Source organism: Prenolepis imparis, unplaced genomic scaffold (genome assembly GCF_030444845.1).
Source record: "Prenolepis imparis isolate NDT839.2.m4 unplaced genomic scaffold, iyPreImpa1.0 SCAF_9, whole genome shotgun sequence".
Classification (NCBI taxonomy): Eukaryota; Metazoa; Arthropoda; class Insecta; order Hymenoptera; family Formicidae; genus Prenolepis; species Prenolepis imparis.
The window spans coordinates 2295023-2318430 of NW_028141167.1; the positions used below are offsets into that span (position 1 = coordinate 2295023).

General features: G+C 35.4%; 4 protein-coding genes across 8 annotated transcripts; 2 read left to right on the forward strand and 2 right to left on the reverse strand.

The window, feature by feature from the left end:
- LOC145940856 (lipase 3-like) lies at positions 1–5825 on the forward strand. Its single transcript, XM_083046479.1, has 10 exons — positions 1–1614; positions 2407–2540; positions 3152–3359; positions 3456–3570; positions 3738–3981; positions 4387–4545; positions 4632–4719; positions 4836–4978; positions 5094–5248; positions 5323–5825. The coding sequence occupies exons 2-9, from the start codon at positions 2424–2426 to the stop codon at positions 5244–5246; spliced, it is 1227 nt and encodes a 408-aa protein (XP_082902605.1). The 5' UTR covers positions 1–1614; positions 2407–2423; the 3' UTR covers positions 5247–5248; positions 5323–5825.
- Positions 5826–5881: 56 nt separating this feature from the next.
- LOC145940854 (uncharacterized) lies at positions 5882–14439 on the reverse strand. 2 transcript variants are annotated; one of them, XM_083046475.1, is made up of 12 exons: positions 14310–14439; positions 13815–14228; positions 13529–13723; positions 13150–13403; positions 12735–12903; positions 12432–12613; positions 11442–11687; positions 10712–10814; positions 9704–9775; positions 9237–9331; positions 8986–9145; positions 5882–8907 (listed from the first exon to the last, which is right to left on the reverse strand). In XM_083046475.1, exons 2-12 carry the CDS (start codon positions 13906–13908, stop codon positions 7985–7987), a joined length of 2493 nt encoding a protein of 830 aa, XP_082902601.1. In that variant the 5' UTR covers positions 13909–14228; positions 14310–14439; the 3' UTR covers positions 5882–7984. The 2 variants fall into 2 exon arrangements, with proteins under 2 accessions (XP_082902601.1, XP_082902600.1); XM_083046474.1 differs by having other exon boundaries at positions 5882–6056; positions 7959–8907; positions 13815–14421.
- Positions 14440–14575: 136 nt separating this feature from the next.
- On the forward strand, positions 14576–15966 carry LOC145940859 (cytochrome c oxidase subunit 4 isoform 1, mitochondrial). Of its 3 annotated transcripts, none has more exons than XM_083046485.1 (4): positions 14576–14714; positions 15175–15372; positions 15456–15648; positions 15732–15966. In XM_083046485.1, exons 2-4 carry the CDS (start codon positions 15181–15183, stop codon positions 15839–15841), a joined length of 495 nt encoding a protein of 164 aa, XP_082902611.1. In that variant the 5' UTR covers positions 14576–14714; positions 15175–15180; the 3' UTR covers positions 15842–15966. The 3 variants fall into 3 exon arrangements, with proteins under 3 accessions (XP_082902611.1, XP_082902613.1, XP_082902612.1); XM_083046487.1 differs by lacking the exon at positions 14576–14714 and adding an exon at positions 14731–14880; XM_083046486.1 differs by lacking the exon at positions 14576–14714 and adding an exon at positions 14777–14925.
- A 138-nt stretch (positions 15967–16104) lies between these two features.
- LOC145940855 (terminal nucleotidyltransferase 4B) lies at positions 16105–22947 on the reverse strand. 2 transcript variants are annotated; one of them, XM_083046476.1, is made up of 8 exons: positions 21862–22944; positions 20874–21044; positions 20268–20625; positions 20022–20168; positions 19744–19937; positions 19478–19631; positions 19196–19334; positions 16105–19047 (listed from the first exon to the last, which is right to left on the reverse strand). In XM_083046476.1, the coding sequence occupies exons 1-8, from the start codon at positions 22329–22331 to the stop codon at positions 18839–18841; spliced, it is 1842 nt and encodes a 613-aa protein (XP_082902602.1). In that variant the 5' UTR covers positions 22332–22944; the 3' UTR covers positions 16105–18838. The 2 variants fall into 2 exon arrangements, with proteins under 2 accessions (XP_082902602.1, XP_082902603.1); XM_083046477.1 differs by having other exon boundaries at positions 18861–19047; positions 19164–19334; positions 21862–22947.
- Between the last annotated feature and the right edge of the window lie 461 nt (positions 22948–23408).

The window sequence follows — 23408 nt, forward strand, 5'->3', positions numbered from 1 at the left end:
ATGTTTATCGTAATGAAAATTATATTGATCCATGCTTGGAAACAAAAACGATGGAATGTAGATTCTATGAAGACGTTAGATATACATGTGTTTTCGGTTATAAACGCATACATATGTCAAACACAAAGATATGAGTAATTAGATAAGACCAATCGACTACGTGCTTTATACTTTTCGAACATCTGTCTTTTTCAATTCACAAACCGTTACACACTCATACTTTGGAATAAAGAGCTTACGCTATTTAAATTTTTCTTTTATTCGAGCGAAACAATTCAGACTATAGAATTCAACCTTTATATCCGCATATCACACATTAACAACTCGTCTCTTGACTCTTATTATTGTAATTGCAATTGTTCTAAGGAAGAATATTTAGATCATGGACTAGCATAAGTATTTGTGTTGCAGATATAGTATTTAAAGTATCATAATGTTCAAGAAATTCGCTATTAATAACGAAACTAGCTTCGAGTTTTATTTCTGATTATTGAAGAATAATCAATCGGCTACAAGAACTCGAAAAAGAATAGAAACAATTCCGTTGCTAAGAGCGAATTCTGCGTAAGTCTTATTGATCAATTATCAACAGTTAGCTTCAAAAGCACTCGAGTAAAGATCGAAATTAGGTTTAGCGCTGAGAATGAAAATTCTGTGAATACTACGAATAGTATACTTTAAACAGTGTATCCGTATTTTCAGTTTTAAGTCTCGATCTGTTGTTTGATAGCTCGTATGTGGGTAGATCTCCGCTAGGATTTAAAAAAAGACGAGACAATCTTTATTCATTTTGCTGATTATTCTAACATTTTGAAATCTCCATTTTTTTGCGTAAAAATTAATTGCAAGAATTCATTTTACAAATTATTCCATTGCAATTTGAAATCTCTTACATATGTATAGATGGATGCAAGAGTCTACAGTTTTATCATATATAACACAATATTGCACATTTCATAAAATTTTTTTAGTTTCTTAAATATAAAAACTTTCAGTTTCTCTCTCTCTTATTTTTTTGGAGTTAAAAATAAAATGATTGAGAAAAAGAAGAAAACATAAGAAATGTAGAAGCGAAAGTGTAATGATTGATTTTATAACAATGTAAATTTGTTCTGTTATTAATCATCCGGTTTTTTTGCACTTATCGCGAAAATGTCAAGGTTATGACTCAGATGTCGCATGGCATATCGGCACTCTTCCGAAAATTCCGGCTGTCCTAATCGCGAATTGTATATAATTAAGCGCGAGCGTAGAAGTAAACTTGGAGAGACGAGGGCGAGCGCGACGAATTTTATGTGAATCTGTATGATATAACGTGCGAGACGGATTATTGTAATCACACATCGGAAGTTCCGCGCGTTTGTCACGTGCTCGAGACGCGCTCCTACCTGTATCTCGATATCGCCCTCGGCCTTAGGAAATTCGTGTCATTAATAAAAACAACTGCGGCTTCGAATACGTGAGCGACAAAAAATTAATATTGATAGGAACCAAAGAAGAAGGGAGAGATTTACGGAAACGGCTCGTTGCTGTGGAAGTAGATATATCCGAAACTTCAGTCTCGTTTCACGGTTCAAACATATAATTCTCTTTTCAAGAAGAAGACCATATAGGGTAAATAAAAGTGCAGGAGAAATTTCTGAGACAGTTAAAAAAAATATTCGCACTATTTTACGTAGAGCACTTTATGTTGAATCAAACAGCAAGTCTTGTTACTATTTTAAAATTTACTTATATTATTTGTGTCTTTATTATATATGTAACAATTCATATATTTGTGATTGATTGTGCTTAAAATTGTTCGATGATTAAGCCTTTATTTTTTGTGTCATATTTTATATATCTCTTTTTTCTTAAAAAAGAAAAATATATATATATAAATATATTACATATATATTTTTTTTCAAAAGAGAAACGAAATTTATATTCTGAAATACTTGATTTTGATTATATGAAGAACATCATTTTGTCAATTTATCAATGGCTGAAATAGGATACTTATTGTATAATTATTTACAATCGCGTAATTTCGAAATCAATATACCGTTACTATTCCAAGAAATAAGCGGATATATTTTTTTTTAATTGTGACGTCTTCTACATTTTTTGATATTATAAATACGAAGGTTTTCGCGACGTGTAATTGTAAGAGGAAATAATGTTTTTATATCGTTTGTGTGTTAATCATAGGTCAAATCCGAGATTCTAATCTGATATTGATGTGCTTTCATATACAAAATTGAAATCTTAAATAGTCATATAATATACCTGTTCGCGATATTTAAAAAGAAAGAATAAGCTCGTTTAGATACATTCTGTTTATACCGAAACACGGCATCGCGCGCGAAGCAACGATACATTTATATTACAAAGAAGTGCATATTACACAAAAATAACCATCGGTAGACTGTCAAGAGGAAATAATGCTCGCACATTGGTGTTTCGTCTCGCTACTATGCTACGGATTTATCGTTCAGGCAAAGGGTCTAATTCGCACGCGCCAAATATTCCCGCCGCGCACGGATCCCAATTTATTGGTCGTAAGTGAAATCTCGAAAAATAATTCAGACTCTTTTTTTTTTATAATAAAAAAGTAACAGCGTATTGTATATTTTATAAATTATAAGATATTGATTTCTCTCGAGCCTGAAATTACAACAATTAGAAATGTTTGTTTATATGTTGTATTATATATTTTATTATTATTATTATATATTATATATATATTATTATATTATACATATTTTATTATATATATTTTATTTTTTTTATAATTTTATTTTTATCACATCGCGTTATGGCTGTATCAATAAACGTTCACGCGTTGTAGCATTTTCACATTGCCAGAACGCGTTTTGGTTGATTATCAAAAGAACTTTAACACGAATTTAGCCTTTTTGAATATGCCAAAACGCGTTTTTGAAAATGCCACGACACAAATTTTGCGTTGTGGCTCAATTGGAGAAATCAGAACGCGTTGTGATAAATTTTTTGTTCAGTGAACGTTTTCGGTCTCTTTGAGCCTAACATATATAATAAATTAAAAAATTAATTATATTTAATTATATATTATATCTTATATTGTGATATCAAGATGATAAATTTAACCTGTCAATAGATTATATTTGAGTATTTCGCTGTATTTTTTTAGGAAGATTACGTAAAAGAGAGCGGCTATCCCTTTGAGCTTCATCATGTAACAACTAGGGATGGATACATATTAGCTATGCATCGGATACCATCTAATCAGACACCTAACAATTCGAGTAATATCGGAAATCGACGAGTAGTGTTAATCATGCACGGATTGCTGGGATGTTCGATGGATTGGCTAATAACGGGTCGAAATCGATCAATCGGTATCAAAAATCAATCAGTCTTTTAAACTTAGATTTTTTTATGATATCTAAACATCGGACGCGTTGATTAAAAAATCACTCTTGTTTTATCGTTAGCTTATCTTTTATCCGACAATGGTTACGACGTGTGGCTTGGTAATTCCCGAGGGACGACAAATTCGAAAAACCATACGAGGCTCTCCTTGGAAAGTAGTCAATTTTGGGATTTCAGGTATCGAAGCTCAAAAACTTCTCACTGTTTTACGATAAACTTGACGTTCAAATTCAATATCCCTTTTTTTATTTATGCAGTACTAATTGTCAAGAATGTGAATATAATTTGGCGAATATATTTGAAGTTCTTTAAATTACATTCATAAATATTAACGTTCTATTTAGCTGGCACGAGATGGGTATTTACGATTTACCCGCTATGATAGACTACATATTAAAACAAACCGGCCAGAAACAGCTGTTCTACATAGGCTTCTCTCAAGGGACAACGCAATTTTGGGTTCTAATGTCTCTCAGGCCGGAATATAACAGAAAGATCAAACTCATGTCCGCTTTAGCCCCCGTGGCTTATACAGGACATATTGGCGGTCTATTGAGACCTTTAAGTATCTTCGTGAATTTTTTCAAGGTAAGAATTAAATAGTTTTAACTCTTTAAATAAGATATTTTCTAAAACTTGAGAACTTAAAGAAATGTAAATAATTAATAGAAGCCATTCTTTTAAATTATTATATATTATTTCATATATGTATGTATGTATATAGATAATATTTATAATTATTATTTATCACTTTTTACACAAAAGCAAAATACGATTATATTATTACTCATATTAATATGAAATAAAATATGCATATTATGAATATATTAAATAATTAATAAACTAAATCATTTTTTCGTTACGAAAAAAATACGATAAAATATTTTTATTATATTATATATTTTCTGAAGCAATCTCTTTTTATTAAAAAATAATGCAAGTTGCGTAAAATATATCTTATATTCCGTATTTATTATTCGTTTAATTTGACAGAGATTTTATAAGTACATCGGATTCTTCGAATTGTTGCCAAATTCGGATCTGGAGAAAACGATAACATACCGTTTTTGTCGGGAAGGCCGTATCACTGAACCCATTTGCGCGTTTATCATATCTAGTATAGGAGGTTTCAGCCGCGGCGAAGTGGATCATGTAAGCTATTGTCGTATCGTTCGAGCTAAACGTGATTCCTACTCGCGACTTACAAGAGATACGTAATGTTTTTTGCATACTTTCAGGCGCATGTGGCTAAATATCTGGAATTTGCGCCGGCGGGTTGTTCGTTCAAGCAATTGGTTCATTACGCGATGGGTATTCAAAATCCAGGTATCAATTTTGGAATTTGACTCGATTGCAAATATTCTTATAAGAACAAAGATTTTCCGCCCAATTTCACATTAAAATAGTTTGTTCCCGTAAAAAAAAAATCACTTCTCTTGTAGGACATTTTCGCCCTTATGATTACGGTCTGATAAGGAATATCCTAGTATACAGACGATTCCAACCGCCAGAATATCCTATGGAAAGGATTACAGCCCCGGTGATTTTGTACAACGGCCTGAGCGATGTTTTGGCTCATCCGAATGTAATTAGACTCAAATTATATTAATTGATAATTATTAATTGACAAATTATTTGCTGGAGACAAATAGATGATCATCTTTGTAATATCTCCAAGGCTATTTGATTGTTGATTTTAGGACGTTGAGATATTGCAACGAAAATTGCCGAATTTGTTGGAGAAACGTACGGTCACGTTAAAGCCAATAGGTCATTTCGATTTCGTGTACGGAATGAACATACGAGAACTCGCTTACAATTATCTGATTGAAAAGATGAACTCAATTGCATGAAGGTAAGAAAGCGAAAAACAAAATCTTCGGATTTACAGCGATTTCTATCGATTATATATACCGGTTTGCATTGTAGATGCTTCATCATCGATTAATAATTAAATGATCTCAATATCTACAAAACTAAGACTACAGATGATAGAATTTTGTCACGATTTATATTTTTTATATTGTGAATCACTAAACAACAAGGGATACGAAAAGAAGAAAACCAACTCGAAATCGCAATCAAAATATTTTTAGAGATGGACGAAGAGGAAAGGATATTTAATTATACGATTAGTAATCTTCGTTGTTTCCGTCCAATACGCAAAAAACAACCGAGATCCACTCTTTTAGATCTACCTCGTTAATCGCATAATAATCTTTAATGGAATTACTTTAAAGAAAATGCGACTAGTTTGATTGATCACGCATCGCCAATTTTATTTCGTCTTCCGCTGTCATATAAATCTTGATATATGCATTCGTTCGAATATTATGTAATATTTGAACGAGAGATGTTTCTTTCTTTTTGGAAAAGAAAGCGATACATAGTCACGTTGTATATATATATATATATATATATATATATATATATATATATATATCAATAACAATATTATCAAGAGTAAGCAAATTTAATAACACATACCTTCAAGTATTGCAATTTATTATGTGTCCATATTTATTTATAATACACTATTTGTGAGAGTAGATTTAATGTGATATATTCAAAAATTGTAACTGTACCACAATAGTGTGGATGTACGTTGACGAACTGAATCATAGTGAAACGCTGAAGCCGAGCGGAAGCCAGTGTGGAAGATGCTGAAACAAAATAAGATTTCTAGGATTCGTGTCAACGTTCTCCAATCTAGGAAATATCGAGCAAGTCACTTCATGTTTACAATAGTACTCTTTAGAATTTGTCAAAAAATGTTTTTATTTCTATATCAGAATTCGAATATATTTCTCGTTTAATTCAAAATACAAAATCTCGTGTCACTAAAGTGTTTTTCCAGAATTCAATATATTTGTATAATGTAATTTATAACGCTCATATACCTATATATAATAATTATTTTATATAATTATTTTATATTAATATAAGTAAGATTTAATTCGCGTATATTCGACTCGCAAATTCTATCGACATTTAATAAATTTTATTTATTAATACTAAAAGTATAGTATTCACTGTATCAAGGATATACATGTTTTTAATAAATTGCAAGAATATTATAATTTTGGTATCGAAAAAAAAAAATGATTAAAATCTTAGACTCGATTAGATTCGCTTTAATTTATTAGATTCTCGTACGGTGTAAATAATTCTACTCGTTGAAAGAACAAATAATCATTTAATAATATTTTATACAAAAGGCATGTTCTTTTTGAATTTTCCTGCAAAAAGAACTATGCATTCGAGAACTAAACATTCTATTCTTTATACTTATTTTAAGACTTTATTCATTTAATGAATTCTTAGAGAATGGTTCATTCAGTAATTCATTTATTAGCAAAAGTGTGATAATAGTTTGATTATATTGTTTTTTTCTCGTATGCTACGAATTGCATAAATTTATGATACATTTTAATTACGTTCATATTTAAATGTAATGCAGAAAAGTGTTGACTAGTTACCGCGTTTTATGTCAAAAAACACATATTAATAAAGAAACTTTTGGAACTAAAGGAAGACATTTGAATCTTAGATGTTTTGATATTAAAAAGGAGCACAAAATATACTCGTATATCTAGTAATTAGTGATAAAACGTTTTTTTTTGTATGTAAATGTCATATTGTATTAATATTAAAATATCTATCTAAAATTCTTCTATTGCAATAAAAATCATTATATTTAGCGTTAATTATCTTATTGCTTTAGTTTGTTTCAATCTGCCATTTTAAAGATATTCAATAAATATATGTGTGCGAACTTAATATCTGTCAATTTTGAATGTATTTTGATTAATCTCTCCTCCAATCGCTTTATGTGTATATATGTATATATTATTTTTATTTCTTACAACTAAATCTAATAATAAATCTATTATAATACAGTTATATAAAAAAATCTATAATTTTGTCAAACGGTAATATCTAATGTTTATTTTAACCGCCACCACTAGACCTTCAAAAATTGAGCAAATTTCACTGTTCTCTCTTTTCGTAATAATATATTATCATATACTTTAATTGTTCCAACAATATAACAAACTTTTAAATCAATTTAACTTTTTTTACAGAGAAAGAAGAAACAAAACTACAAAATCAATTAATCCTTAATCATATATCGTCTAATTGCAAAAAATAGTAAATATAGCAAGAAGTAAATAAAAAGAAAAAAAATGACTTTATATGCAAAAAGTACCATAGATTGCACTTGATTGTACACCGTGCTGCCATATCAATTATACATAAGTATAATCAAAACTATCGCATCGACATTTTAACATATAAAATCCATGAGAAATATCACATAAACACTCCAACGAATCAATAGAGAGAGAAAGAAAGAAAGTGCGCGATGATGCAGCGACAAAATGAAAAGAAGAAAAGGAAGAGAAAGAGAGAGAATTTCCGAGAGCAATTTTCGGTTAGTCTACATATTAATTAATTAATAACACGAAAGTGACAACTTCTTATTTGAAAAACAGAATGTATCACACTCTGTTTTCGTTATTATTCTCCGTTAAAGCTATAAACAGAATGAACATTTATACAACCTTGGGCTAGGAGAGCAGATTCAGGCTCAATTCCTGTATCGATGTGACGACTTCTTACCATCGCGATGGCTCGACTGTCGCGACTTGGATCGCGACTTTCTACTTCGATCCCGCGATCTGGATCGGCTGCCCCGTCGTCGGCTTCTCCTGGAAATATACGATCTCGATCTTCGGCGATCCCTCGAGCGGCTACGCGTTCTCTCCCTACGATCACCGCGCGACCTCGAGCGCGATCCTCTTCGTTTCGCCGTGGTCACGCGCGACGATTTGCTGCGCGATCGACTGTTCCTCCGCCTGTCTCTGGAACGTGAGCGGGTCTTTCTCTTACGGGATCGCGAGCGCGACGACCACTTCCTGCGATCGTCGGCGGACACCGACCTGGAGTGTCGGCAGCTACGTGAGCGCGATCTCGCGCGTTTCCGGTCGCGCGATCGCGTGCGACGCTTCTTGCTGGATCTACGATCGCTGGAGGAACGCGAGGATCGCGAGCGATAGTTCTTGCGCAACTTATTGGCCGACCTCGAGCGCGAACGTCGCTTGTGCGCCGAGCGTCCTTCGGACGAGCGGGACGACCTGACGGATCGTCTGCCGCTTCGCGACTTGCTCCTGCTCTTGGACTTTCGCCGCCGCTGACGGTAACCGCGTTGCTGCTGTTGCTGCTCGCGTTGCTGCGACTGCGATTGCTTGTTGCCTGTGCGCGCTTTATCGCGTTTCTTGTTTCGAGGCTCGCGGCTCGACTCGGACAAGCTGCTCGAGGATTCGCTGCTGCTCGACTCGGAGTCAGCCGATCCCGAGACGGTGCTGCTCGCTTTCGTCGCTTTCGCCTGCTGGTGACCGTGGTCGGCCGTCGACGGGGCGTTCTGCGGCGCCGCCGTTTGTGGACTTTGCCCGCCGCTCGATAAAGTTTCGGACGCTTCTCTTTGATTATTTACCGTTTCTTTTTCATCAACTAAAGTATGACGTCAGGAAGTTACACTTAATTTGCTCACGGCCACATACTCTTGTGTTGTTATCGGTCGAAACATACCTGTATCCCGGCAGCTAGTATTACCGGTATGATTTTCTTGTTGTCTATTTTGTTGCTCGTCGTAACCACGTTGTTCCTCCCTCTCCTCCTCCTCGGCGAGACGCGTCTCGATCTCTTCCTCGATCTTCCGAAATGCCTGCTGTCGACGTCTCAACGTTTCCTACGGAGGATCGGGAATTATGATTTTAAAATAAAACCGGAAAAGGATTTATTTGCGAAGAAGTTTGTCGAGTCTCGCGAGATCCGCTTACCTTCAGCTCCTCGTCGCTGTCGTCGTCATGAGTCTGTGCGTGCTCGCTTTGCTCCTCCTCGGACTCGCTGTTACTGTCGCCGTAGATGCCCAGACCTACGGCAGATAGAAATCGAAATTACATCCGTCCAGGGTGCGCGACAACATTTTCAAAATCGGAATGGGTTTGTGAAAAAAAAACAAAGAAAAAATATATTAGCCGTTACTTTCGTCAAGAAATATCCTGAGAAAGAACGAAAGAAGAGAGAGAGAAAGAAAGAGAGAGGAACATCTCTCTCGGTTGAGGCGATAAATCTCTACGAGCGAACGGCCGAATTAACATCAAGTGCATCCACGCATTCAGACCCGTGTTTTTTTCTTTTTTTTTTTCTCTCTTAACGAGTTACTTGCTTACTAGTTACTCGTTTACTAGGCCGTTCCCTAAGGATATCGCCGTGTGTTATATCAAGTGTGTTGAAGCTTACTCACCGAGCTTGCGAGTGATCTGAGCAAGAGGGGCCGTGTTGTTGAGGGATGCGACGGGGGTCTCTCCTGCGGGGACTTACAATACACACGCATTTAGTAACCAATCGCTAAAAAAGTGCTATCGCACGGATAAATGACCCCCGATAATATTGAATGGCTCTTTACTGGCTCATTCTCTTTGAGAAGATGGGCCGAACCATTCATTCCTTTGTCCCTTCGCTTCCTTTCATGTATACCTTATAAGAAATCTTTACAGCATTATTTCACACTTACAAAAATCGAATTATATAATTACTTTGAGAAAATTGATCAATATCACGATTTTTGGTATATTGATTATCGTCGGAAAATAGGAGATAAGATCCGCTCGAAACGAACAAGTTAGAGATACTTGTAAAAAAAATTCAGATCGTAGCTAAGTGTATAAAAGCTAAGCGATAAAACGTGCCTATGACGTAAAAATGGGTGTATGAGGCGTAATTTCTTATTCTATTAAATATTACTAATTGTAATCTTAGTGTCTTTGTTAAAATAAATTCCGATTATATAGACATTTTGTTTATATATATACTACAATAAATAAATATATGATACTAGAATCTTTATCTCCTAATGAGATGTGTCGCGCGAGATGATTGTCAGGCATAAAAATGCCGGCGCGTAAAAAGGAGAAAGTCTTTTAAAATCTATCGGCACATAATGCGAAACGATTACGTGATTGAAAATATGTGATTGAGAAAATGAGACATGTGCTTATGACTTATGCTAAACGCAAATCCCTGAAAACACAAAACAAAAAACAGGATGTCCTGAAATTGCCGAATAATTAAGTCTGCGGATTAAGGAATCTCTGTTTAATACTCTCTTTCAACTTTATATTATACAATCGCACAGCTTCCTCGCAGCGTGGGGCGGCCAGTAGGCTCGCTGAATCTGCGAATTCTGTGCTCCGACGAGCAAAAGCACGGAAGAAATTCAATTGGTTAGTTCTATCGTGTGTATCTGGGGTACCTTTGGCACGTGCGCGGCTCCAAACCTCTCTGCATACCATAGCAATCTCTTCGTTCGTTACCTCCAGAAGTATTTCCGTCAGCGCTCGTCTTACTTTCAACATCTGCGAAAAAGAACAAACAAATTATTTCATGTGTTGCGATATAAAAAATTAATTACATTATAAATTAAGAATATTTGCCGAATTAAAGGGGTATTCTAGTGTAACGAGCGTTATATTTTAATGTTTTTTCCACATTTTTTATACAGAACCCGCATTAAAGCTTTTTGTATCGGGATTTTTTCTACATATTTATACCAAAGAAATTTGTCAACATTCTGTAGATACCATGGGCGCCCTTATAACTTTTTTCTAGGGGGGGGGGGCAGAGTGTACATATACTCAGGTGTGCGTGCGTGTGTGTGTGTGTGGTGTACACACACACACACACACACACCACACTATTTCGATATATATTTATGTTATAAATTTCAAACAAAAAATTATTTGGTTGACAATTATAAAATTATTCTAAATTAAAAAAATTAAAATATTAAAATCCAAGGGGGGGCATATGCCCCTCCTTGCCTCCCCCCCCATGGGCGCCCATGGTAGATACTAATAAACATGTAGAAAAAATTCCAATACGAAAGCTTTTATGGGTTCTGTGTAAAAAATTTCGAAAAAAACATAGAAAAATAACGCTTGTTACTAGAATACCCTCTTAACTTGTATTTTTCTTCTGCTTACCACTTCCTGGAAGATCTCGTCTGGAGATCGCTTTTGTGCGACCACTGGAGGGGTGCTGGTCGTCGCAGTCGGACTCTCGTCGGCGTCTGCGTGAAATTCTGGTGAGTCGGCGTCTCTGAATCGCGACTTTCGCGGCCGAACAACGATATCCGGGGTACGATCATAGCTCTTGTCTACGGATTGTTGTCCACGCGTACTACTCGTTACGTCAAAGTCCTGTTCGGTCTCCTTCTCCGAGTCAGAGTCCTGAAAATAATGAAAACAAATACGATAAGTAAGTTTTTCATAGTCATACAAATCTCTGTCGAGACCGACGTTTGGAGAATGTAAAACATAAACGGAGAATGGGCTAATTTATGTCTTCTAATGAGATTTATTAATCGGTTATATAAATGTGGAATATATACGACGTATCTCATTAAAAGACAAAGAATCTGTGCTTTATTTATAGCATCTGACTTTTAATTAGCCCGTTTTCTCGTTTGTGCTTTGAATATTCAATATCCTTCGACTTCGTTTTTGGTAAACGTGTAAAGTTCTAGGTAAATAGAGAAACGGCTGCAGAGTCTTTGCACGCGATTTGTGATTGGTGGTTTTTCCTCTACCTGACTCAGAAAGTGACAATAGGATAACGGACAAATCGGACTTCCAACTGTGCCGATTATGCGCTACCACTGATTTAATGCGCCATGTTAAAGTCTGTAGAAGACACGCTGCTATTCGGCATTTGCAAACTTCAATTGTCTGACAATTAAAAATGATGATAATCCTTAACCAAATAACATTTATATATAAACTGCAGCACGCGCGTAGTAATTATTACGTTAATTTTACATTAACTTTATGCTGATGGAGTGTATTTGTATTACAATCTGTTCTATCTCATACAAACTATGAAGTTGAAAAAAGCCCTACATGGTAATGCTGAGAGTGAAGGTGCCAATTTTTTTATTTATCTAAAACTCTAGTGTAACATAATTAAGATCTTACAAATTTGCTCTTGCTAGGATTGAGCACTGCACGCGCTTCATCCTCCGCTTGCTTGCGAGCCTCCAACTCTTGCTTCCTCAAGATCTCTAATCGTTCTCTCTCCACAGCCTTCTGTTTTTCCTTCTCCATTTTCTCCAATCCTTCACGAATCCAGGCTGGTAATTGTCTTCGTTTTGCGGCGTCTATGAAGAATCAACAGCGTTATAGCAGATGAACTAGTAATTCATGATTGCTATCCTCGCTGAACTCGCGAACTGTAACAAGAGAGGATTATCGTTATTATATTTTCTATAAAATTTATACCAATAGTCATAGTAGTATCCTCTTCCGGTGTTTTTTCTCTCTCATCTCGACATCGGACCGGATCCATTACCCTCATATGTGCTCTGTTCGTATGCCTCATTCCTTTCATGAAAGGAGGTGGCTGTGGTGATATTGTATTAGATGGTTCTCCAGACCAATAGTTAGTAACCTGATAACACAATCAATGGTCATTTACAATGGAAACAATGGTAGAATTCTTGGAAATATTAAAAATAAAAATTCATAATATTTGAAACAATAGATTATGTATGTATAATGTAATTTGATACATGTATCTCAGTATCTAAAATTTATCGAAATTAATGTCGTGAATTTGTATAATTAGAAAGAATTATTTTTATATTATTCTCTAATATATTATTATTAATTACAGATTTTCTTTTTTCGATTTTACCTGATTGTACGATTGCGCTGGTGCCACCGAGTTGTACGAATACAATGATGGTGCAGCAGGAGGAGGCGTATTAAAATCAGTAGTGGTAGATATTGTTGGCGCAGGCGGTATAACTGGCACAGTTGGAAGTCCAATTGGTTTACCATCAGGACCTATGGTAACACCAGGTGGTGGTACACCGCTCCATTCCCAGCTTCCTGTTCCGGATGCTGAAGTATTCCAATGACCCCACTGGTTCCACTGAGTCCAGGCTTCTATTTGTATTAACAAGCCACAATGTCGCATGAGAAAAAATATCTTATGCCGATTTTGGTAATAATCTTTGATTGCTGTTTATTTTAAATATAAAATCTTGAAGATTATGCTTTTTCTCTCTCACCAGATCCACTGATGGTTGGTGCAGGGGGTGCAGGAGGCATTTCATCATCCTTGGTGTCCATATCCATTGGTGCCTCGCCGCTACCATCGTTTGTGGAATATACAGGATTTATAGTTGGCGGCGGCGGTGCTGGTGGTATAACTGTCACTGTCTCCTTCATTTTTATCCACTGCTGCGCCAGAGCCGCCCAATCCACTGTTTCCAGACAAGCGATAACATTACCAGGAATTCATACATTACTGAACCGAAGAGCGCAAAGATTTATAGGAGTCTATAGAAAAATTACCTTGTTCGTTTCTCATGTTTTGATAAGCTGAAGGATTGAGTGCCCACTGGGTTGGATAATCCTTTTCCTCAAACATATCTCTGCTCATCTTCATCTACGTAGGAAACTACAGCAAAATCCAAAATCTTGTTGAAATTTAGCAATAGCACATACACAGCACTCTTGCCAGACTGCTATAGTAATCTCTCTATTATACAATACAGAGAATACATTTTAATTCTTCTATTGTTGAAGTGGAAATTCAAACTATAGCTAATGGAAGCAACATCTCTTTTATCACTCTTGCGACATCATGATGTTTCGAATAGAATACGAATATATTTTACCAGAGTGTTGCTATGTGTCGTGTGAGCGAAACTTTACAACGAACACTGGTTATATACGGATCTTCCTCGACCGGCAATATCGAATCCCCTGAAAAGGAGTTATATATCTCGGCTATATTACATTTTGTTACCGGGATATATTTCTGCGAGATCCAAGCCAAAATTTTACCGCGCTAGCATTTTCTCTACCGCGTTGGCCAAAATTTCTTTCGCCGGATACGGGTTGATTCCTGTCACAGTGTTGGTGTTAAAGGAATAAAGCGCGAGCGCTCGAACCCTCCATCTTCTTTATTATCAAGCTTCGTTTGCAAAATTCACTGCGCAAATTTCGATGCGATTGGAAATTCATTCGTAGGAGCAGTATTTTTATCAGAAACCTTCGCGTTTCTTGTTCCGATTGGTCCATTGATTTGGATTGAATCGAGGCCGATGTTTTTCGAAACGATAATAAACATTCGCGGGCCAGCCGCGTTTTCGAACGCATCTTGACATTTCCGTCATCACCTGCGTTAACCTGCTATTCCGGGCCATCTTACATACTTTGGTCTACGCCAAGTGTCTTCGCGGACAGTATGTGAGTAATAATTTCCTCCCGTTTCCTCCCGCGACGTATCTGCGATCAAAATACTATATCCGTGATATTATCCCGATTACGTAACACGAGGGCGTAATTTTCTTTTTTTTTTTTTTTTTAACGCAATTTCCGTCCTAGGCTCTCGACTATCTTTATTATCAGTTAGGTAATAACTCTCGAGCTCGCATAACAATCGTATGTAATTTCGGAGGTATAAGATATTCCTGAATATTGACGTTTCTTATCAAAGATTTGTTATGTTTTATTAGTGTCGAGGTAATATCTAGGTATTATCTCGCGCGCTTACTCTCTAATTACATGGCAAATTAATTAATTTTATGATAAATGACTGCTAGTAAAATTAGATACATATATCTGATAAGAAAAGAAATTGTAGAGAAAAGTATTTCTTTTTTTTTTTTTAATATAAAACTGTCTAAATATTCCAATACTTTTACAGTAAACAATGGCAGGTAGATTATTTGCGAGTCGCTTGCGACCTGTCATCCAAGTACAAAGATGCGGATTGATGACAGTGGATAGGATCGGTAACAGGGATGTGGTTGGCTTTGGATACAATGGTGAACCTGCTTACTTGGACCGAGTAGATTTCCCCTATCCTGCGATACGTTGGAAGGAAAATAGCTCTGATGTCTTGGTAAGAAGAAAAGATGACGGTGAAATAATCTTTCATAAATCACAATTGTCAAATTGCTATATAATTTTGTCTTTTTTGACCAGGCATTGAAAGAGAAAGAGAAGGGAGACTGGAAGAAGCTGTCTATCGAGGAGAAGAAAGCTCTGTACCGTGCTAGCTTCCGCCAAACGTTCACTGAAATGGAAGCACCGACAGGAGAGTGGAAAGCCATCACTGGATTGAGTTGCTTGATTATAAGCACTGGCATATGGCTGTACCTGTACTTCAAAGTATTTGGTATGTTTCTATTTTGATGCGTTTTATTAATTTTCACTTTGAAAAATCTTGATTTAACGCAATGTTATTTTTTCCTCTTTCAGCCTATCCAGAATTGCCAGAAACATTCTCGTTAGAACGCCGACTGGCACAATTAGATCGTATGAAGAAGCTCGACATGAATCCGATCGACGGACTCTGTGCTCGAAAGTAAATTAAATTATCCTCTATTCTTGAATAATTTAGTCACTCACTATGTACAGTAATTCTTTCCCTCGACGCTTGTATGTATATGTACAAGTGGCAAAATTTTAATAAATGCCATGTGGTTAGATTTTAGACCTTAGAGAGTCATTGATATTAAAATACATTTATAGTTTAATGTATCCAGTATATTAAGTTAAATGTGTAAATATAAATTAGTATATTAAAAATTGTATTAAATGTATATTTAAGTTATATTGAAATGCGTCAAACTTGATTGAAGAAAAAGGTAAGTAAGATTTATTTCATTTCTATACATTACTCACACATTTTTCGCTTCAGATTAAAGGTACAAACTTACGAATATAAGAGATAATTATAAGTACAAGTCGCTGTCGGATTAACGATGTTTAAATCGCATAATTGCTATCTCACTTTCCTTTCTCCTCGCGCAAGTTTATAGGGGGGGGAAACGAAACAGGCATTACTGCCTGTACTTTCGAAAGTTCATAATTATACAGTTACGAACTGTCAGAGTGTAATGCATTTAATTAAATATATTTTTTTGTTTTTTTTTTACAATCTCAATGTAACGGTTGTGAGACGACAGTACAATTCTACAAATGTAAAGCTGCATTTACTGATCGCGTTACATCGTTACATTATTGCTTATTTAAAAATATATATTTGCATGAATATAAATACACGACTATCAAAATTTTTGGAAAATACGAAGATTATTATAAGTGATTCATATTGCTATTGAGAAGTTTATAAACTATCTAACGGTATTTAAACAATAACTCTATGAGGTAAAATCGCTTTCCTGAAAAATATACAAATAACAAGAAATAATTAAGAATCAGACGTCGGCATCATTCATATTTATTAAACTTTTTTTTTCTTTTTCATTTTCTTTTTTTTTTTTGCTTTTTTTTTACAGAAATTCCAATAATCGCTCGGGAAAATTCGATAAATATGAGTGATTACGAAGTGATTTCGTTATCAAACTTTCAATGATTACGAAATTCTGATATTTATAAAAAAACACGTAACTTGCTGAGGATCACTAAGCGATAATAATAGTTTACATAGTTTTAAAAATGTAGTATGGCTATATAATGCTTTACACAGTAACATTTAAATTATATATTTATATATATTTATATATATCTTTAAGCAATTGACAATTTAATTATTAAATTCAATCACAGCATACAATATTATTATACGAAAGAGCTCTTTAAGTTAAACAATGTACACGAAAAAAATACTGGATATAATATATAATTTAAAAAAGATTTGAAAGTTAAATATCCTCAATTCATGTGACTAAATTAAAGAATTTAGGGGTGATCTTTGCATCGCACGTTAAAAATCGTTGAACACACAAAAATGCAGCTCTGCGCCAGAAAAAATTTTGCTGACATTATTGAAGAGATTTGTTGCGGTAAACACTCTATTCTCTGTCCTCTTAGTTATTGCGTCAACGGAATGTAATATTCAATAATGAACTATGTCTACCATGATCGACGAACGTAATATACGGAACTTTTAAGTAATGTCAAGGCCTTTTTGCGTATTGTCATATACATAAGTTTCATGAAAAAATGCAATGTAAGATTCATAAATATCAGATTCATCGGTTTTCCCTTTGTATAATACAAACGTGTGTGTTTTAATTATCTGATATAAAAATAATACGTCATTGAGGAGATATTAAGAATTATGAACTAACATTAAGAAATTAGTATTTCTGTACAAAATAGATAAAGCAAATTCGCAAGAAAAAAAAGAATTGTTGCTACGAAATAGACTGCAAAGATTCGAAGCGTTGTCATCATCTTGTATGTGTGTGTGTGTATGTGTGTGTTTCTGTCTCGAGATAATAAGCTATTTTTTAAAAATATTTTTATTCAAAAAATTTTTTTTTTTTTTTATATCTCATCGTACTCTACTAGCGCGCGTGTGTACATAAATCTATAATTTTTATTAAAATCTGAAAAATATACCAAAATTTTCACGATATACTTAGTTTGAAAAAAAAAAAAAAAAAAAGAAAAACAAAAACAATAATACATTCTCAAATAGATATGGTTTCATCCACGAATTTTTATAGTAAAATCACTGTAACAAACATTATATTTTAGATATTTATAAGTTAAAAAAAAGATTATATATTATATATTTATAATAGGTAACTCTTAGACTTACTTCTCTATCTCTTTGATGATGCATATATTACAATATGTACATTAGATAAGTCCCAATATCACCACAAATTCGCTGTCACTCTTTTGTTATAAGAATATAGTTCCATATAGAAAACTAAGTTTTTTGTTGACACTATCAGAGTGTTTTATAGTTTTGTCTATTAAAGTTCCCGAGAGAAAAACGTACAACTCATATATGTGTGTATATGTATGTGTGTATACCTCCCCATTCGTACTATATAAATGTATTATGATATATTACTCATCATGGCTGAACACACAATTGCTATTTGACGATGGTAATAATAATTTTCAGATTAGTGATAAACAATAATTGATAAAACATTATTACACAGGTATAGCCTGTACGATAAAAAGTGAAATATAAACGGATCCTATCTTGATTTTGGATTAGAAATTCTGTACGTCTTTAGTATATAAATTTTTGCGTACAGAGATTTTTGCGTAAAATATGATTCTGGCAAACTGGGAGAAAAAAAACAAATAGGTATATATATGTATATATGTATATAGGGGATTCTTGTCCTATACAAGAATTGTAAAATTTCCAAACTGTAAGTTCTCTTAGAACCGCGAACATTTTTTTCTTTCTTGTGCCCTCTCTTCTGTACATTAATTGAAAATAATAAAGAAGAGAAACAAAGAGAATAGTAAAAGATGATTCGGCTGTTATGTGAATGACGTTAATCGCTGTCTTTCTATCACACAGTTATGATATTGAGCTCGCTACTTAAGTGACGGAAGTAATGTCCAAAATTATCATGTACGTTTCATCACCGTACACAATCACCGATCCCACGCTGCATCGTACAGTGTTTCTTTCTCTTCATTGTATTTGGCCTAGAACTCGGACTGTGACTAGTATTATTGTTGTTATTGTTATTATTGTTTCCATTATTGTGGAGTGCGTGCTTGATCCTGTTTTGACCAGTTATATTATTGTTGATGCGATAAGTGGCTTTGAAATTCTGTTGGTGATGGGCTGCAAAAGAAAAACGTCGACGATATAACACAACACGTGAAATAAACTCGAGAATGTTATATTATTCATATAACAATCTTATTAAAAATTTATTGTAGCAATTTTGTAATACACACAGGTATCAAACAGAATCGCTTGAATGCCGTACCATGAGTGATTGCCTTGAATATTTTCTTTCCTGAATACGGATGAATTTGCTGATTATTATAAATGTGCCTATCTTTGTTTTTATCACTTTCATTTTTCCCGCCAGTGTTTGGCGAATTGCCACGACTGCATTCGGAATCCTTAGAAAGATAAATAATTCGAGATTAAAGACAATTTCATTGCTATATATATATATGGTAATATATATACACAGAAATGTACAATAAAGGCAAATGTGCATTAAAAAGATTTAATAAAGATATCTTTTTTTCAGGATATTTACCGTATCACTGGCAGGAGCTGAAAGAGTAGATGCATCAGAACCAGTTGAGCTTGACAGAGAATCTCCTTCACTTACAGGTAGTAGGAATGTTTCTTTGATCCACCTACGGTATTCTATTACTTCGTCGGTCACGCGGATTATTCTTCCTAGAATGCTGCGTACAATAAAAATATGTCCTTTGTGTTACAATTTTCGATATTACACAAATAAAATAAAATTTAGAATATAAAAAAAAGAATATTATAAAATTATAGATTTTATTTTACCTTTCTTTACTGGCGTCATTTACTAAGATATTTAAGGGACTGACTGCTTGAGAAAGGACAAAGTAGGCCCAATCAAATGCATCTTTTACATACAAAGCGCCATAACTACTACGGCCAATATCATTTCCAGGTGTCAGTGGGTCTTCTATACATAACAGAGATGGGCGATGACCATCTATCATGTCTCGTTGAACCTGTTAATTAATATGTAAAATTAGTAACGAAATCCTTCTATCCTATTAATAAATGTAGAACTTTTGTCATTGTAAATGTTATACCTCCTCTTTAGATATGTAAGTACCACCATCCTTTACACGAATGCCAGTCTTAACATAGTTGAACTTTCTACCATATAATTCTAGAAATTCAATCAATAGTACCCCCAGATTGGTGTTTGAACAATAAGCATTTTGCCTCGGATGTAGCTAGAGTAATTAAAAAAAGTCGTTTGTAATTTGATAATTAATTCGGCCTAATTAGATAATTATGATAGGGATTTTAATTGTTAGGACGATTATACTCACTTGTAAAAAACTAATGGTCATGAGTATTAGACTATACGAGGATATACCGCCGGTAAACACTTCGTTAAGATCTCTCTGTAATAGGAATTGCTTCAACACCATGACTAGCTTCTCCAGTACTGGATATCGTCTCTTAAAGGAGTTTATCAACTCCGCAGACTTGACGCCGTTGTTCATGTTAAAACTGATGTCCACTTTAAAATCGCTTTCTTTATCGGTCAATTTGACGATCGGCACGCTAGCCTTGTCCAATACTTTAATAGATGATGGCTCAGCGATATTTTGATCAAGTAAAGCACGTTCCAATGTACGTAATGGAAGATTTGTCCACATTCCTATTACTACCAAATCTATGTCACTGTAATAACAAAAAGCAAAAGTTATTGTCTATATATGTAATATTGTCTATTTCATGATACGTAGTATAATTTTTATTACATATACAATTAAACTATTATATTTTTATCGCTATTTTTGATACATTGTATATATGAATTAAACATAAATATTTTTCCATTTAAAAATCTGGTAGAGTATTATATCTATTTGGTTGTTGACTGATTAAATTATCATTTTTGTATAGATACATCAGATATTAACACATACCTTGTGGGCAAATATAAACCGGTACGAAAACTGCCAAACACTTCGACTTTAGAGTCTGGCCAGAGATCATAAATTACTTGTTCTATTCTCTTTACGACTCTCATTCTTAAAACGTGCTCTTCGTGGGAGGGACACATGTATGCAAAAAAATCTTCTATCTCCTCATGTAACCTAAACAGAATATATTATACTTAATACACAGTATATTACTCAGGATCAATTTTCAAATATTCTTAAGATTTCTGTGTTCATGTCTTTCGATTGTTCTTCTAGTATAATATATGTTTTGAATATATAAAAAAAAGTAGCGATATAATGAAAAAGAACATTACAAAAATATTTTTTATTATACGTAATATTTTTATAATAGAATAATGAATATATGGATCTGTTTATAATAGAATAATCTTTTTATAATGCTATATTGGATGATGAGATATATAGAATTAATGTTTTGATATCTCTCTCTTTCTACCGTACATCTATACAGATATAAAATATAATTAATAGATGCAAATTTCTATACATTGTTTGGAATTTGCGTATTATCGAAGGCATCTTTACGAGATACCTTTCACCCCTTGTCCTTCAGATTATAATTGTACATCAAACATGTTTACAATTTTTTTTACAAGCCAACGAATTATAACGATATAACTTCAAACTTTTTGCAGCTATACGAGACTTTATTTGTAAACCTAAAATGCTTGAACGTAAGAGAAAAGAAGAGATGCATGGCATCGTACGAGGAGAGGCCTCGCACACAGACCGAAGAAGAAATATTCCAAATATACATTACAAATATAAAATCACCCTTTCGCTCCTAAACCCAGAAATACACGTTCAAGCCTACGTAATATCGTCTCCCAGGAGGGGGGAACGTCCTTACACAAAGACCTGACCTAACCCAACTTGAAATACCCATATGGACCGCGTGGCGACTTTTCACACAATTCCATCCTCCAGCCGGGGGAACGAGGATACACACCCAATGACCCCCTTGGAGTAGTGCTTGTTCTCCACGCGCCAGGGGCAGCCGCCGTACTCGCCGACGAGGGCGTCGTAGTTGTAGTTCATGCCGTAGGTGCTCGCGCGGTTGTCGCTTTTCCTGCGAGACGGGTTGTAATAATTGTTGCAGGCGTTGTGGGGTAGGCGATGCTGCTCGCCGTTGCTGCCGGCGACACGGCCGTTGCTACCGTTGCTCACACTGTTGCTGTTGCTGCCGTTGTTATTGGTGCCGGGCGTCGCGTTGCCGGCCGCCGCCGAACTCGTGTCCAGCGCGAGAAAGTCCTGCTGCAGCCGCACGCCCATCGCGGTACTAGTATTATTATTCGCAGTCGCGTCGTTAGGTCGCAGGGCCAGGACGTCTTCGCCCTTCTCCGTCTCCCAGATGTTCAACCACAGCTTCTTTGCGGGACCGTTCTGCTCCGGTTGGCACCAACCGATGGTCGGATCCATTAAAAAAGGCGCCGTGGGACGAGGGAAACCGTCGGTGGTCTCCTCCTTCTATGCTCTCGTACGTGTATATGTATGCGTGTGTATATATATATACAATGTACGATGGTGTATATATATGTATATATATGTGTATATATATATATGTGTGTATAGAGATATATATATATGTATATGTGTGTGTGCGTGCGTCCGTGCGGCGAGTGTGCGTGCGTGCGGCGAGTGTGCGTGCGTGCGAGTGTGCGTGCGTGCGTGCGGGCGAGCGAGCGCGCGCGCGTTCTCTCTCGACGCTGTGCGTGAGTGCGTGTGGACGCACCACGCACCACGTCGCGTGTCACTCCCCTTCTTCCTCGACGTTCGCGCGCGCGGGTCGTCCGTTTTATATATCACTCTTTTTTACTAATCTTCTCGGGTCTTTGGGTATCACTCTCGACAGACACACTCGTCGATATTCCCCGGTCTCGGTCTCGGTACACCGTAACCTCCTGCGCTAGACACTAAACTATTAAAACGCCGAGAGGCGAGAGAGGTTCGTATACGCGGCGCAAGGGAACGAACACACGGCCCCAGAAGGCACACACACGCACACGCGCGACCATCGAGCCCGAGATTCGCCGACGGTGCCCGATTAAGGGGATGATTCTTCCGCGAGAGATTCTGCGCGAGAGACCCCGCGTCTAGATTATTATTGCTCCGGTTCCCCCTTTCGTGAAAATGCGCCCATCGCGGGAGATGCTCTTTCGCGACGAGAGAGTTCCAGGAGAAGCTCGCGCCAGAGGGATCGATCGACCTTTCCCTTCTTTTTCTTTCTGCAAGTTTCGCGAATAGCGAAGAGATATATCTTCATTCTCCAGGTGTATCTTTTACGTTATTTTAATGTGTTCTATCGCAGATATTTTCTTTCTAAAAATATATACTTATATTTCATTTTTTTCAAAATTTTTATTTTCAAATATAATTATAAAAATTATATATATATAATATGTAGCAAGATAACAAATTTTATATTGCTTTTTTTCATAATATAGAGACGATTAATCAATTTCTTTTGCACATATTTAGATGTCAAAAGTTTTATTG

Bases quoted from the DNA above. Each gene is read 5' to 3' on its own strand.
- LOC145940855 (XM_083046476.1), bottom strand. From the start codon at position 22,331: ATGGATCCGACCATCGGTTGGTGCCAACCGGAGCAGAACGGTCCCGCA. The intron at 20,626-20,873 runs GTATGTGTTAAT...TTGTTATTACAG, and splicing joins GGTTTATATTTGCCCACAAG to TGACATAGATTTGGTAGTAA. The intron at 19,048-19,195 runs GTACGGCATTCA...TTTCTTTTGCAG, and splicing joins ATTCAAGGCAATCACTCATG to CCCATCACCAACAGAATTTC.
- LOC145940854 (XM_083046475.1), bottom strand. From the start codon at position 13,908: ATGAAGATGAGCAGAGATATGTTTGAGGAAAAGGATTATCCAACCCAG. The intron at 11,688-12,431 runs GTAAGATCTTAA...CATTATTTTCAG, and splicing joins ATCCTAGCAAGAGCAAATTT to GACTCTGACTCGGAGAAGGA. The intron at 9,776-10,711 runs GTACCCCAGATA...GTGTATTGTAAG, and splicing joins GAGCCGCGCACGTGCCAAAG to TCCCCGCAGGAGAGACCCCC.
- LOC145940856 (XM_083046479.1), top strand. From the start codon at position 2,424: ATGCTCGCACATTGGTGTTTCGTCTCGCTACTATGCTACGGATTTATC. The intron at 3,360-3,455 runs GTATCAAAAATC...TTTTATCGTTAG, and splicing joins GGGTCGAAATCGATCAATCG to CTTATCTTTTATCCGACAAT. The intron at 3,982-4,386 runs GTAAGAATTAAA...TTAATTTGACAG, and splicing joins TCTTCGTGAATTTTTTCAAG to AGATTTTATAAGTACATCGG.
- LOC145940859 (XM_083046485.1), top strand. From the start codon at position 15,181: ATGGCAGGTAGATTATTTGCGAGTCGCTTGCGACCTGTCATCCAAGTA. The intron at 15,373-15,455 runs GTAAGAAGAAAA...TTTTTTGACCAG, and splicing joins AAAATAGCTCTGATGTCTTG to GCATTGAAAGAGAAAGAGAA. The intron at 15,649-15,731 runs GTATGTTTCTAT...TTCCTCTTTCAG, and splicing joins CCTGTACTTCAAAGTATTTG to CCTATCCAGAATTGCCAGAA.